At 27.7% G+C, this 16,109-nt stretch overlaps 1 protein-coding gene across 4 annotated transcripts in view; it reads right to left on the minus strand.

Moving 5' to 3' along the window:
- The window catches only part of LOC111622542, a 71,222-nt gene that overhangs the window by 43,435 nt on the left and 11,678 nt on the right, over positions 1 to 16,109 (minus strand). For all 4 annotated transcript variants that reach the window (XR_002756288.1, XM_023364945.1, XM_023364947.1 and 1 more), the window contains exons 2-3: positions 3,705 to 3,873; positions 3,423 to 3,560 (exon numbers count right to left, since the gene is read on the minus strand). Coding sequence is in view for 3 of the 4 variants with exons in the window: in XM_023364945.1 (XP_023220713.1) it covers positions 3,423 to 3,560; positions 3,705 to 3,873 (307 nt within the window). In the remaining variant the exon portion in view is untranslated. The remainder of the gene's footprint in view (positions 1 to 3,422; positions 3,561 to 3,704; positions 3,874 to 16,109) is intronic.

Raw genomic sequence — 16,109 nt, forward strand, 5'->3', positions numbered from 1 at the left:
TATATATAAAAGAAAGAAACTACTCTGAAATGGTTTCGACAGAAATGTCAATGTTTTACAATACTTTTCTTTATTGAAATAAATGTCGGTCGTTGTATCTTTCATATGCTCTTCACATACATACACAACATTCAGATGAATGAGTTGAGCTACATTTTAACAATCTTCCGGCTAAAATTTCGATATAAAAATTGATATTTTCAGTAAAATAAAATAAAGAAAAAGACGACTAAAATATATCATAACAAAATTTTATTAATGCACTTAAATAAAATCGTAAATTATTCAAGAATGAATGAAGCGTGTGTTTAGATATATAAGTCGTGCGCTTTCATAGAAAACAAAGTTAACAAATAAATAAAATAAATATGAAAATAAAAAAAATCCGAATACTGTTAATGTCATATTTTTCTTTAGTGATAATTTTATCTTTCTGTGCGGAAAAATTTCCCTCTTTTCGTAAAGTAGTCATTGAAAATTTGTTCGGTCGAGATCATCTGTCAATGTCAGACCATTTACTTGGTGCTTTAAGTACTTTTCACAAGTAATGAAAGGCTAAATAATAAAAGGTTAATCTACAACTTTTTGTTAAAAAAAAAATAATTCCTCTTCAACGAAATTGATAGGATTAATGATTACATTATCACTCGATTAGCAGTACAGTTTAGGTAATTTAATCTAAGAGTCATTTGCGATTGAGTAATTTCTGAAATTTCATTTGAGGCACCGCAGAAACGAGTAGAAGAAACGTTTAAATTCATAAATTTAATAGTTTAATTAATTATATATATATATATATTTAAAAAATCAATCAATTCGTTTAAGTTTTTTATAAGAAAATTTCTCGATAAAAGTTGAGAATTGATTGTTTCAATTATAAATGAATCTTATTTTATTGTTTCATTGAATCGTTTTCTCGAAGAATGGAATCGAAGGTTACTGAGTTAATGCGGTATTAAAATTGATAATTAAAAAATGGCATATACAATATTTTAAGAATTAATTTCTAAGAGATGATAAATTTACCAATAATTACTAAATTAATTTTTAAATCGATTTTAATAAAGGATTTTGTAACAAAAAAATTACAAAAATTACTATAATTATAAATACAGTAGTTAATTTTACATAAAACTAAATTTAATTATAATTAAATTATATCAATAATAAAATTATTGTTATTATTATTTTTAATCACAAATTAAAATGATAAAATTTTATTTTCAATTTGTAATACGAAATGAAAAATTTGTTCAATTAAAATTACACAAATGAGAAAACAAGAATATATTAATAGTAAATGATTAAGTAAACGACTCTTATAATCCATGGTTTCTGCTTCAGGAAATTTGTGACTAACTCCTACATATCCGCATCCGAGGAACACCTGAGATCCTTTAGTTAGTTCTTTAATTCAGCGAATACATAAAATCCGCATGATGAAAGGTCTGGACTGTAAGGTGGGTGCTGCAGAATTTCCTATTTGAGTTCTCAAGCTTGTCAGGAATCACGTTGGCAGTGTTCATTATCATGCAAGAGAATCATGCTTTCTGACATGCCTCTGCGCTTATTCTTGATGGCTGTGCGGAGAACTTGCAGGGTTTCATCTTACAGTAAGAACTTTTCAGTGGATTAAAGAAGCACCTGAAGAGTCTCAGGTTTGCCTCGAATGTAGAGGTGCAGGAGGTAATTACAAATTTCTTGAAGCAGAAACCAGAGGACTTCTTCAAGCATGGAATCGTCAGTTACCCAATGGAACAAATGCCTCAATGTTAGAGAGCATTATTTTTAACTTACAGATAACAGTTTGAGTATAAATTTACGTTGGCCCATTCTCACTTACCTTAATATTTCAAATATATTTTGGAAAACTATTAAAATTGAACATGTATAATGAAATATATTACAGATAGTTTAAAATACAGAGTCGTATTAGTTGGTTATGTTAATTTTATTGCGAAAATTTGGCTATTAAAGTAATATACAGTTGAACATTTAGTAACGGTTACCTCTAAACGGCGGCCATTTTTCTTGGGAACGTTTTCCTTTTTGAAATGTATATTAATAACTTTCAAACAACGGCTATTTATATATTCCCATCACTGTCCATTGTTCAAAGGTTGCTTAAAATTATGTTTAATTACACAAGTTTCTCTAATTTATCTTACGTACTTATATAACATATAAAATCCTAAAATAAATAATAAAACGTTTGTATATAGCTCTATATATATTGTAAATCAGATAAAGAAATATTGTATTAGAATAAGAGTCTTTGAATGGCTTCGAAGATCGCTAGACTAAGTAAGAAATGATGATGATGATATCTGTTTTGTTATCCAGGCTAATGTAATTGATATTGATGTTCTCAATCCGATTTTAAATTGAAATTTCTTTGAAGGATTTAGGCAAATATAATTAGAATTAAGCTTATTATTTATTTATTTATTTACTTTAGAGTTAGTTATAAAAGCCAAAGAATAAAACTCATGATTTAAGAGGGTTTTATAAGCCGAATATTAATTTCATTTTATATATAAACAGGGCGAATCCACGGGGACTATAGGGCTTCTTTGAGTTCTTCTAAATTCTCCACTGCATAAAATAGGAATTTCTTTAAAAATTTATATTTATTTTTTTATTTTTTAAATTAATAAAATAAAGATGTTACGATATAAATTGTAATATAATTAAAATAACGACCAGTCGATCGATTGGTGACGTCCTTTATAACATACAAACAAAACTACTTTAGAAAAGGACAGCCTAGGATCGAATTTTTCTGCAATTTTATTTGAAAGACTAAGAATTCCGAGGAGTAATACAATATTCGTCGTTTCGTGCAGACAGTTCATCATCAGCCATCCTTACTTGGAAAGAAATCTTGAAGTATCGAGGGACAGTTGTCAAAGTATCTCGGAAAAAAAAAGAACTGCAGCCACCAAAGTTTCAAACATTTCAACTTTTATAATAAATATTTCAATTTATTATTATTAAAAAATAAAATCATTTATTGCTTAAAATATCTCGAAATCTTCATTCGTTTAAGAAATTTTTATATTTAAATGCATAAATCAAAAATTTTACACGATAATTTTCGCTTACTTTAACTGATAAAATACTCATAAAATTAATTATCAAAAGTATTAAATTTTCATATCTTAATTAATTAAATTAAATTTTATAGCTAATAATATAGTATTAATTAATTCTTATATATTAAAAGTTTATATAATTTATATTGAATAATTTAGCAAATTAAAAAAAGAAAATAATAATAATGTTAAATATATTATTCCTCGACTGCCTACAGTATATTCCCCGAAGGAAACGCTTCTCGTTAAACTCAATTCTATCCAGGGAATGGTACATCACATAATTAGTGATACAATTGGTCAATCAATTGATTTTCTCTGCCTTACCTTTTCGGGCATAATTTCACCGGATGCATCTGCTCTTCTGACATTCTCCTGAGCTTCTCGAGTTGATTGACTTTTGACTTTCGATTTATTACTACACTGGATTTGTTGTATGCACGAATTGCACATCCACGAATATTTCTTTGGAGGAAAAAAAAAGAATATATATATATATATATTTTATCATTTCCATTTCTTTTAAAATTCTGCTTAGCATCAACTATATTTAGATGAATCTAGAAATGCATTTACTAACATTACTATATACATTATGCAAGTTCTTACCTTTCCTTCTACAATTGGGCATTGTCCACACTTTTCACAAAAGCTCTTCCAGCATTTTGAACATTTGATTGATGTCCTAATAGTGAGTTCTGTCGCGTGGCAAGAGGGACACATTATCTGAGTAGTTACTGAATTGGGAAGAGATTCGGCTCTGACCAGTTCTGCTGATCTAGTATATGTATTTTTTTTTAAAAAAATCGTTATTATTAAACTTATAATATGAATTCTTGCATTATTCATTTAATATACAAATGAGGTAATATATAACGGGTATAATAATTATCTACTCGAAGTGTTTCTGATGGCATGTGAAAGATTAACGACAAATTTAATCTATCTTTATGACTTAAAATATGAAAATGTTTATAATTTAGTGGTCAATTAATTCTTATATTAATAATTGTACACAAAACTTATAAATAGAAAACGAATGTTTATCAACATTATTTTACATAATATTTATAATAAAATATAAATGAAGTTATTAAAGCAAACTTCAAAATGAAATTAAAGGAAATTTTAATTTTAATTTTTAACCTCTACCATTAAAATGACTAAATTTTAAAATATTGTATCGTTTTTGAAAGTTTTACATAAATAAAACAATGTTTTATATTTAAATTATCTATATTTTCTCGTCTGTTAAAGAGGTTAATTAATCGACATAATAGAATTGATAGGCCATCTTGGTAGTTGATCCACATTTACGCAGCACGTGGATCAACTACGGGAGCACTTTCTATGGGAAACTGTCCATGTTTAAACTGTTAGACACGTGAAGAAAACCTCGAAAACTCCAGGCGCGAACCTGCGACCAATGTTCGATGTTACTCGGTCATTGGTGGACTTATAGAATAGAGATAGTTAAATTTCGACCACCTGGTTTTATATCAATAATAAAATTATTGTTATTATTATTTTTAATCACAAATTAAAATGATAAAATTTTATTTTCAATTTGTAATACGAAATGAAAAATTTGTTCAATTAAAATTACACAAATGAGAAAACAAGAATATATTAATAGTAAATGATTAAGTAAACGACTCTTATAATCCATGGTTTCTGCTTCAGGAAATTTGTGACTAACTCCTACATATCCGCATCCGAGGAACACCTGAGATCCTTTAGTTAGTTCTTTAATTCAGCGAATACATAAAATCCGCATGATGAAAGGTCTGGACTGTAAGGTGGGTGCTGCAGAATTTCCTATTTGAGTTCTCAAGCTTGTCAGGAATCACGTTGGCAGTGTTCATTATCATGCAAGAGAATCATGCTTTCTGACATGCCTCTGCGCTTATTCTTGATGGCTGTGCGGAGAACTTGCAGGGTTTCATCTTACAGTAAGAACTTTTCAGTGGATTAAAGAAGCACCTGAAGAGTCTCAGGTTTGCCTCGAATGTAGAGGTGCAGGAGGTAATTACAAATTTCTTGAAGCAGAAACCAGAGGACTTCTTCAAGCATGGAATCGTCAGTTACCCAATGGAACAAATGCCTCAATGTTAGAGAGCATTATTTTTAACTTACAGATAACAGTTTGAGTATAAATTTACGTTGGCCCATTCTCACTTACCTTAATATTTCAAATATATTTTGGAAAACTATTAAAATTGAACATGTATAATGAAATATATTACAGATAGTTTAAAATACAGAGTCGTATTAGTTGGTTATGTTAATTTTATTGCGAAAATTTGGCTATTAAAGTAATATACAGTTGAACATTTAGTAACGGTTACCTCTAAACGGCGGCCATTTTTCTTGGGAACGTTTTCCTTTTTGAAATGTATATTAATAACTTTCAAACAACGGCTATTTATATATTCCCATCACTGTCCATTGTTCAAAGGTTGCTTAAAATTATGTTTAATTACACAAGTTTCTCTAATTTATCTTACGTACTTATATAACATATAAAATCCTAAAATAAATAATAAAACGTTTGTATATAGCTCTATATATATTGTAAATCAGATAAAGAAATATTGTATTAGAATAAGAGTCTTTGAATGGCTTCGAAGATCGCTAGACTAAGTAAGAAATGATGATGATGATATCTGTTTTGTTATCCAGGCTAATGTAATTGATATTGATGTTCTCAATCCGATTTTAAATTGAAATTTCTTTGAAGGATTTAGGCAAATATAATTAGAATTAAGCTTATTATTTATTTATTTATTTATTTTATTCATGTAGACTATATTCAACTGATAACGTTCCCTTAAATACATTTTTACTGATATGAATAAACATGTTGATGTATGAAGGAGGAATGTTGAGGTAGAATCTATATAAATCTATAAATAACAACATCACAATTCATTGTTTTTAAAAATCTGGAAAGAAAAATAATAAAATACATCTTATTTTATTATTATTGCAATTTTTTTTCCTATTTTATGACACATTATATTGATTTTTATATTGTTTTATTGCATGCAAATCAACATTTAATGTTAATTGAATGGAATACAGTAAAAAGCATTATGTATTATAGATATAAATAAAAGAATGCAACTCGAAATTTAACGTACAGAAGAAGCTCAGATAGAAGAGGCAACACCACAGTTGGCCCAGGCCCCAGACTACCAAAATTTTGAGACTATGAGGCCCCTCTTATACTTGGGGGGGGGAGTTGATAAAGAAGGTATTCAGTTATGAATCTGAGAAATACAGATGTTCGGTGTCCATTTTTTTTCTTTTAATTACTTTGTATTCCTAATTTCCTGATTCAATTTATGCATAAAAATAAATGTTATTCTCATAACTGTGTACCTATGTTTGTGTTCCCTGTGTGATTATTTATATTTAAATGGTTTCTTATTCACTTTATAATTATGTATTATTAATTAATAAATTCATTAAGACAAAGATCTTTTAGCATAAAAAATACACAAAATTTTTTTTCTGTAGGAGAGAGAAAAATGAAGAAAAGTTTTTCTCAAGATAACGCACGAATTCTCTTTAAACAATTATTTGAAAAGGAAGTAAGTCCATTTCGATAATACACGCCATTATATAAAATCGATAAAAATAATCGAAATCGATAAAATTTAATTATAAAATATTTAAATATATTTNGGCTGTGCGGAGAACTTGCAGGGTTTCATCTTACAGTAAGAACTTTTCAGTGGATTAAAGAAGCACCTGAAGAGTCTCAGGTTTGCCTCGAATGTAGAGGTGCAGGAGGTAATTACAAATTTCTTGAAGCAGAAACCAGAGGACTTCTTCAAGCATGGAATCGTCAGTTACCCAATGGAACAAATGCCTCAATGTTAGAGAGCATTATTTTTAACTTACAGATAACAGTTTGAGTATAAATTTACGTTGGCCCATTCTCACTTACCTTAATATTTCAAATATATTTTGGAAAACTATTAAAATTGAACATGTATAATGAAATATATTACAGATAGTTTAAAATACAGAGTCGTATTAGTTGGTTATGTTAATTTTATTGCGAAAATTTGGCTATTAAAGTAATATACAGTTGAACATTTAGTAACGGTTACCTCTAAACGGCGGCCATTTTTCTTGGGAACGTTTTCCTTTTTGAAATGTATATTAATAACTTTCAAACAACGGCTATTTATATATTCCCATCACTGTCCATTGTTCAAAGGTTGCTTAAAATTATGTTTAATTACACAAGTTTCTCTAATTTATCTTACGTACTTATATAACATATAAAATCCTAAAATAAATAATAAAACGTTTGTATATAGCTCTATATATATTGTAAATCAGATAAAGAAATATTGTATTAGAATAAGAGTCTTTGAATGGCTTCGAAGATCGCTAGACTAAGTAAGAAATGATGATGATGATATCTGTTTTGTTATCCAGGCTAATGTAATTGATATTGATGTTCTCAATCCGATTTTAAATTGAAATTTCTTTGAAGGATTTAGGCAAATATAATTAGAATTAAGCTTATTATTTATTTATTTATTTACTTTAGAGTTAGTTATAAAAGCCAAAGAATAAAACTCATGATTTAAGAGGGTTTTATAAGCCGAATATTAATTTCATTTTATATATAAACAGGGCGAATCCACGGGGACTATAGGGCTTCTTTGAGTTCTTCTAAATTCTCCACTGCATAAAATAGGAATTTCTTTAAAAATTTATATTTATTTTTTTATTTTTTAAATTAATAAAATAAAGATGTTACGATATAAATTGTAATATAATTAAAATAACGACCAGTCGATCGATTGGTGACGTCCTTTATAACATACAAACAAAACTACTTTAGAAAAGGACAGCCTAGGATCGAATTTTTCTGCAATTTTATTTGAAAGACTAAGAATTCCGAGGAGTAATACAATATTCGTCGTTTCGTGCAGACAGTTCATCATCAGCCATCCTTACTTGGAAAGAAATCTTGAAGTATCGAGGGACAGTTGTCAAAGTATCTCGGAAAAAAAAAAGAACTGCAGCCACCAAAGTTTCAAACATTTCAACTTTTATAATAAATATTTCAATTTATTATTATTAAAAAATAAAATCATTTATTGCTTAAAATATCTCGAAATCTTCATTCGTTTAAGAAATNAACTTAAAGATGTAGAATGGATCTATATTTGTGAAGTTTTTATTCTGAAAAACTTCACAAATATAAAGCCAAAAATTTTCCACTGGAAAATCCTGGTAAAGAGTTGAATAAGACAGCATCACTTATTGGATCGTCGAAGTGACGACATTGGAAACGTCATACAGAAAGAGGAACAAATTATATCTTGTTTGGTAGATTCTCGAAATCCATACAGTCTCTTTCAAAAAATATTTTCGGTGTCGTAAACCGCTTTAAAATTGGACTGGAAATTGTTTTAAGACATAATATTTTTCTCAAATATCAGCCGTAGTGATTGCCGAAAAAAAATTCTCTTAGTAACTATTGAAGTGTAATGTAGAAAATCTCTCTCTCTCTCGGTGAGGAACTTACGTTAAGAAATGTGTTTAGAGTTGGCTTGGTTTTCCACATATCCCAACTCGAACGTAATACAAGCAAACAGTACCCTGTAGGTATATATAAAGCATTTCTTATTTCTCATTCCACTTTATTCTACAGTGACAAAATGAGTTATTTTCTAAAGAATTACGCCGTTGATCCCAAAAGTATACCGTCGAACAAAGAGATTTCTAAAGAATTTAAAAATTATTTTCAGTAAAATATGTTTGAATTTCAAAATTGCATCTGTCAAGAGAATTTACTTGAAAAGGAAAACTTTTTTTTTTTAATACGAAATTTTATTATTCAATTGAAGGATGACAGAGGAGTAAAACGGGTTTACTCAATTCTTTGCTACTAGACGATTTTGTTTTCATTTCATTATCACTTCCAATTCGATTACAAAATCCTGGTTTAGCCCACATTTTTTCTATAAATTTTATCAAAAACATTCGCATATTTTAAAGGTATTTTCATCGTGTCACTGTAATTATTTATTGTGATATCGTCACAATTCTCGTAACTTTAGTAGTGTCTTACTCCCGTACATCATACTTTTTACTATTAACAATGGAGTCATGCCGGTTATACAATTCCGTTCAGGAGAAAAATTTTGAATTGAAATAACGTAACTTCCGGTCCAAATTGAAAATTCGCATATAGTTATTCCGGGTCTCCTGCCCCTAAGCTTTCAATATCTGGTCTCAGCTTTCATCCATCAGACTCCATTCTCGAGATTAAAAGGAGGACAGATGGATACGAATGGAAATTCGTTGATCTACAATTTTTAAAAATTATGATTGATTATAAAAGTATTTCCTTCGTTTTCCCAAAGATTGATATTTTTTTAAATAAGTAGTGTCAATCATTTAAAAAATAAAGTAATTGATTTAAGCACTTTTTTTCAAATAAATTACTATATAAAATTTGAACATTGTATTAATGGTAGGAGCCCATTAATTAATATTAAAAATTAATTTTAAAATTTAAATGGAGATGTCTAATTTGCAAATGGAATTTCTATTCTGTATACATTAATTATTGATTTTAGAAGTTTTGAATAGGTAAATATAGTACATAAATCATGCAGCAAGTATCGATTGTAGTATTTAGTAAAATTGAAGACTTTGATAAAGCTAAATGACTAGTGGCTTTGATCTCGTCAATATTTTCGAATTTATACAATTAAACTTTAGTAATTAAGTTATTTTATTCCGGGACAGGATAGAATATACATACTTCAATGAATATCTTTCCTTTTTCTCGTATGGAAGATTTTAAACATAGTTTAATTAGGAAGAGTTGTTTAATTACAATAAAAATATAACAACAATAAACTGAAGAGGTAAGAATAGAAAGGGGTGGAGTGATGGGTTAAGGTAATGCATAGAGGAGGAATCTTCTATGGGAAACTGATCCCTATTTATGTGTTAATACGTAAACTTCTACGTTTGTCAGGCGCGAACCATGAGAATGAAAAGTATGGTTTAATTCCCATTTCCTTAAGTTTTAGACAATTCGAAATTAATTTATTCACGTAATTTCTTAATCCTACGATTCGTCGTTTGTTCGATTTCAGCAAGAATTTCAACGAATAGTTAAAGTAGCGTATAACTCGATACAAAAGTTTAATTGAGAATCGAATCAAATACGTGCGAGAGACATAAACTCTCTCTCTCTTATAATCTACATTCAACTACACAGTAAAAGCATGTACCAATTATTACATAACAGTCTTTACCAAAGAGCATTTCGTGAAACAATCTGGCGAAATTACTTCCGTAATACATTACGAGAAAGAAGTTAAAATTTTCCAGGAATTTAGATATTTATCTCATATTAAATTAGTTTCTGCTCATTTTTTTTTTTCGATTGCTCTAAGTATTTTTTTTTCCTAATTTGAGAATTTATTTTATTTAACTCTAAACATATAAACCTAAATGTAATTACAAGAAGAGAGTCGCATTTCCGGAATTTCAACCTTACTGTTTTGCAGTTGATAAGACGAAAACCTTCTTTCTAGAAAAATTCGAGGTGAAATTTTACTAAGTAAATGTTAAAATTTTATATTTTTAAATGGCACAAAGTAATGTAACATTAAACTTGAATTATAATAATATTTATCCATAAGGATGGATGTTCTTATCGAAGTATAATGTAATACAGGCATAAAAATCAATGTAAACTACAATTAAGAATGATAATTTTAATTCGAAAAAATAGAATTTATATCCAAATATTTTAAAAAATTATTTTAATTAACTTTTTTCAAACCTAACTATTAATATATTTATAGTAATCGCCATATAAAAGGATATTATGGCGCATATCTCGGATTCCTTCAGCGAAGATATATAAATTTTTATCTAGAAAACATGATACACATCAAAATGTACTCTACATATTTTCGATTTTTTTTTTTACCAAGAAAATACGATATATTTCTTAAAATTCTAATCTTTTTTCGACAAAATTATCGGCCAATTACATTTGGAGGAATATATATATATATGTTTTCGAAATACCAAAAATATTCTTTGTTATTCCTCTTAATGTTGATCCCCTTGTACAATTCTGCATCGAGAAATTTTAGTATTAAGAAATGTCGGTTCAATATGTTCTACTCTAACAGTTTTTTTTCCCGTCTATAAACTCGAACGGGCAAGTGGAAGAATTTATTCTCTTTTTCTCCGAGATAAAGTTTCTTACATTTCATGCGAAGAAATCCTATGAAATCCGTTCTTCCACTTCTAAAAGCGTAAAAAAAAATGTATCCGTATCAGGTATTTTCCTATAGAAGCTTACATTTTATATAAATCAATTCTGTTGCATAGTTGCGCGAATGATACTTCGTATGAATCCATTTTGTAAATTTGATTCTTCAGTTTCATAAGAGAACGTTTCAAGAAGTATATATTACTCTTTCTTTTCTATTTTTAGAAACTGTTGTACGAAATTATCTCTTCAAAATATGTAAATTTTCATCTGTAAATTCGTCATTTAGATCTTTTTAATTTACTAAACAGCGTATGGTTATGGAAACCTTTCCGTTGTTCTCCATTTGCAAACCGGATTATCATACTTCTGACTTTCAAGTTCCTCTCAAAGTGGATACAATTTGCTAATACAGTGCCAAATTTATCTGTAATTAATACGTTAACTGTACGTGTTTTGGTACTCTCAAAATAAACGAATCGTTAAGAATTTACCTGAAGTTTCGGTATTAAAACCGTACACAATAAGGGATTTAAAGTAGAAATCTAATTGTCACCTGCAACACGTGCACAAGTCTTCATATCTTGTTAAATCTCGAATAAATCTGTAATTTTATAATTAATATTCGATAAATTTTAAAATTATTTCTGGTATCGTAAGCTGAGAGAATTACATTACTTAATTTGATCGAATTTCTCGTCTTCGCCGAAGAAAATATTTAATGTAATTTATTTTTTTAAATAATTTATTAATGTAAAACGTATTTAAAATAATATTTAATTTCGTTTTCATTTAATTTAAGAGCATAAGTTTCGACTTATCTTACATAATATTTGAATTATAGATTTCTATCGATCGCCCCATTCTTTCTTCTTTCTTTGACCATTTCTACCAATAATTCATTGAGTTTTCTACAGTTTTTTTTCCTCTTTTTTATTCGATTAATGTAGCGAGAAGAACAATATTTTCTATAAGAAACAAGACTTTTGTGGCATTTTTTAGTGAATTTCCTACATTAATTGATAAGAATAAGTAATTAAATTTTATCGTTTCTAACGAGTAAAAAGAAAAAATGATAATTTTAAATTAAAATTTAGAAATTTTTAAAGTTATTTTTATAAAATCTAAATCTTAAACTTCTATTTCGTAATTAAAATCATCAAATTAAAATCTTTTTAAGTGCATTTTTATATATCTTTCTCCTTAATTATCTTTAAGAATTCCCTTAATTAACTCTATTAATATAACTTGTCTTATTGTATTTTAAAAGAAAATTCTATATCCTCCATGTATTTAAATATAATTTTTCCTTTAATTAGGATTTCTACGTCATAATTAATCATTAGAGAAGCTGATATTTGAAAATGATGATAATCGAATAACATTTGCAGATTGCTATATTTGACGTGATAAAATTTAATGAAGATTAAAATACTAATTGAGTTTAAACGGTGGAATGTATTCGAATTACGCACGGCGTAGGAAATATTGATAAAATTTTATAAAGTAATCATCGTAATTAAATTATTCCTGTTAATCCATCAAGAAATGGATAGAAAGAATCATCATACGGTTGAAGGGAACCATAGGATAATGCATATATTGGCTTTCTTTTCCTTTGTGATTTCCAGAATCTGGACAAAAGCCCTACAATAACTCGACTCCGGGTCGAATCCCTCGAGAAATCTTTAAATTTGGTCCAGGAAAGTAAGGACCATTTTATGTTTCTTATACCGAATAACCATTCATCATCGTTATATTATTGAAGCTATCGGAGGAGGGACATTCGAAATTTTTACAAACCATCGATTTTTTATCCTCAGAAAATATATTAATATTTTAAATTTAAATAATAATAATAAATTCCAAGTTGGACGGATTTCTGTTCTTATTAATAAATGATTTTTTTGAAGTTTCATACATTATTCATAACGAATTATTATTATTATTATTATTATTATTATTATTTTTTTCAATGACCAAACTATTTACTTTAATTTATTTCTTAAATATTTAGAAATCGGTGGAATTCCAACTCTTCTTTTGATAATCAATTAACAATATTTTTAAAACTATTTTAAAACCGCACACCATTCGTTACTACGGGAATTTTTCATGATATTTTGTAAACTGTACACTCGATTTATCGTGAAATATTCACGATAAATCGAATAAATTTTGTAAAGTAAATTCGCTTTGATTGATCGTACGCATTTTAGCATTAGTTAAATGTTTGATTCGTGTTTGATCGCATTTATCTCTCAGCATCTTGATACCGATTTATGCAAATTAAACGGCCGAGCTATAAAATTACTAAGTTAATGATAATTAAATATTTGTTATTGATTATAATACGACTTAATTTAGATAGATAAGTATCGCGATTTGTAACTATGGATCCCCCCATCTTCGGGCAATTCGTTTAATGAACTCGGGCATTTTTCTTGCTAGAATTATAAAGTTTATATCTTAAGTTAGGAGTTAATTCCGGAAAGAGAAGTTTCGTTTTAAAATATTGTATAATTTGCATTTTTTTAAAAAAAACATCACGTACAATTGACCCGCATCATTTAACAATGTAATTTAAATGGTTTTAGAGGCTTTCCAGGTAATAAACCAATGAGTAAATTCTATGCAGATAAGGCGATTGTCGAAGGAGGATTAGAATCTGATACTTATACTTCAGATATAATTGTCTAGTTTTGTATTTTTATCACATTAAATGGCCTGAAAAAAAAAAGAAAAGATATTTCTGTGTTGATAAATGCATTTATTTAAGATTAGAATTTAAATTTTTGTAAAATTTCCAACGATAAAATCGAAAGATAAGTTTAGAATCGTCATTTGGGGATAGGGTATCTTTGTAAATAGATTAGATTTGCGGTAACATTAGCCAGATAAGTTGGACATTGCTTGGAATTTGAAGTAACCATTCGTTCTTTAAGTAATATGTACCATAAAACCAACATTTAACAGTAAGATAATTAATGTATAAGCTATATTTAGCATTGGAAATATTCACTTCTCCCAATCGAAGTAATTAATAAACATAAATTTCGTCAAGTTTTTTTTTTTTTTTTGTTAATTCAGTTTATTAAAATCTTAGCAATTCATAACTTTTGACAATCTCGAGGTAAGAATTTCCTTTAAAAAAAAAAACGAAGAAATTCTAAAGATTTCCGATCAAACTTTTCGAATTTCTCAAGAGCTATCGAAAAATATTTTTTCCGTAATTTAATTTAATTTTTTTTTTTTCTTCCTCTTTCTAGAATGACCGGTTGATAATTAAATTTACTTTTTTTCCCGATATATTTATCTAAGATTGTTTACCTTTAAATCTGTCACCGATTATAAACAAAATAAAGGTTATAATTCGATTTCACTTACACTCGCTTTTGATTTATTAATTAATAAATCATTATTTATTCAGTGTCAAAACCATAGAAAGTACTTTTTAACTTTAAAATTAAAAAAAAAATTAGAAAATTTAATATATACATTTTTACAATAGAAACTCGTCAGAATTGATTTATTTTATGGCAAATATATTCTGATGCAAATTTGATGCAGTAGACTCGCCTAAAGTAAAGCCTTAGAACAGCCCTCTTGAAATCTTTCATCACAATATCTAAAGATAAATTTCGGTTTTTATTCTTAACAAATCTCTAGAGAAAGAAAAATATCGAACATTAATGACTAACATTACGAGTTATCCACGGTCCTCCCTCTTCGTTCATCTTTGTATCGAACACTTCTGCACTAAAAAATACATCAAGGCATAAGAAGAAATGGTTAAACTGGGTATACCCGGCCACCTTAATGGAATATAAATCTGAGGATAGATTCACTGCAAATATCTTTTCGCGCATTATGCTGTAAATACACCATAGTAATAAAATTTCTCTTCTTTATAAAAACTGCTTTCTAGGGGTATCAAACCGCACTCGCCACTCCTTTTTGATTCTTCTTGACTTCAGAAAAGAATCGAGCTTTAAAAATTTTACAAAAAAAAAACACACAATAAATGATTCTAATTTTTTTTTCACTTTTTTTGCTCTTAAATCCCTGATTTATCCGCATCCTTACACGTGATACCCAATTAAAGTATGGACAAGTTTGGTAGAATCGCTCGATATCAATCGATAAAACGTGCCGATCATTCATAATATTAATAATACAGTATACTACTTATCAATCATTATTAACTCTTTATTATTTACACCAAATTACATAGATTTTAATATTTTAAACAGTGGATCTCTTAGCTGTTGTATAGCTGTATGGATAGTGTTCCTCTTCAGCTAAGTATCTACTGAAGGCATATATATATNTGATGGCATGTGAAAGATTAACGACAAATTTAATCTATCTTTATGACTTAAAATATGAAAATGTTTATAATTTAGTGGTCAATTAATTCTTATATTAATAATTGTACACAAAACTTATAAATAGAAAACGAATGTTTATCAACATTATTTTACATAATATTTATAATAAAATATAAATGAAGTTATTAAAGCAAACTTCAAAATGAAATTAAAGGAAATTTTAATTTTAATTTTTAACCTCTACCATTAAAATGACTAAATTTTAAAATATTGTATCGTTTTTGAAAGTTTTACATAAATAAAACAATGTTTTATATTTAAATTATCTATATTTTCTCGTCTGTTAAAGAGGTTAATTAATCGACATAATAGAATTGATAGGCCATCTTGGTAGTTGATCCACAT

This window comes from Centruroides sculpturatus, unplaced genomic scaffold (genome assembly GCF_000671375.1).
Source record: "Centruroides sculpturatus isolate CEXI.00-Female unplaced genomic scaffold, Cexi_2.0 scaffold345, whole genome shotgun sequence".
Classification (NCBI taxonomy): domain Eukaryota; kingdom Metazoa; phylum Arthropoda; class Arachnida; order Scorpiones; family Buthidae; genus Centruroides; species Centruroides sculpturatus.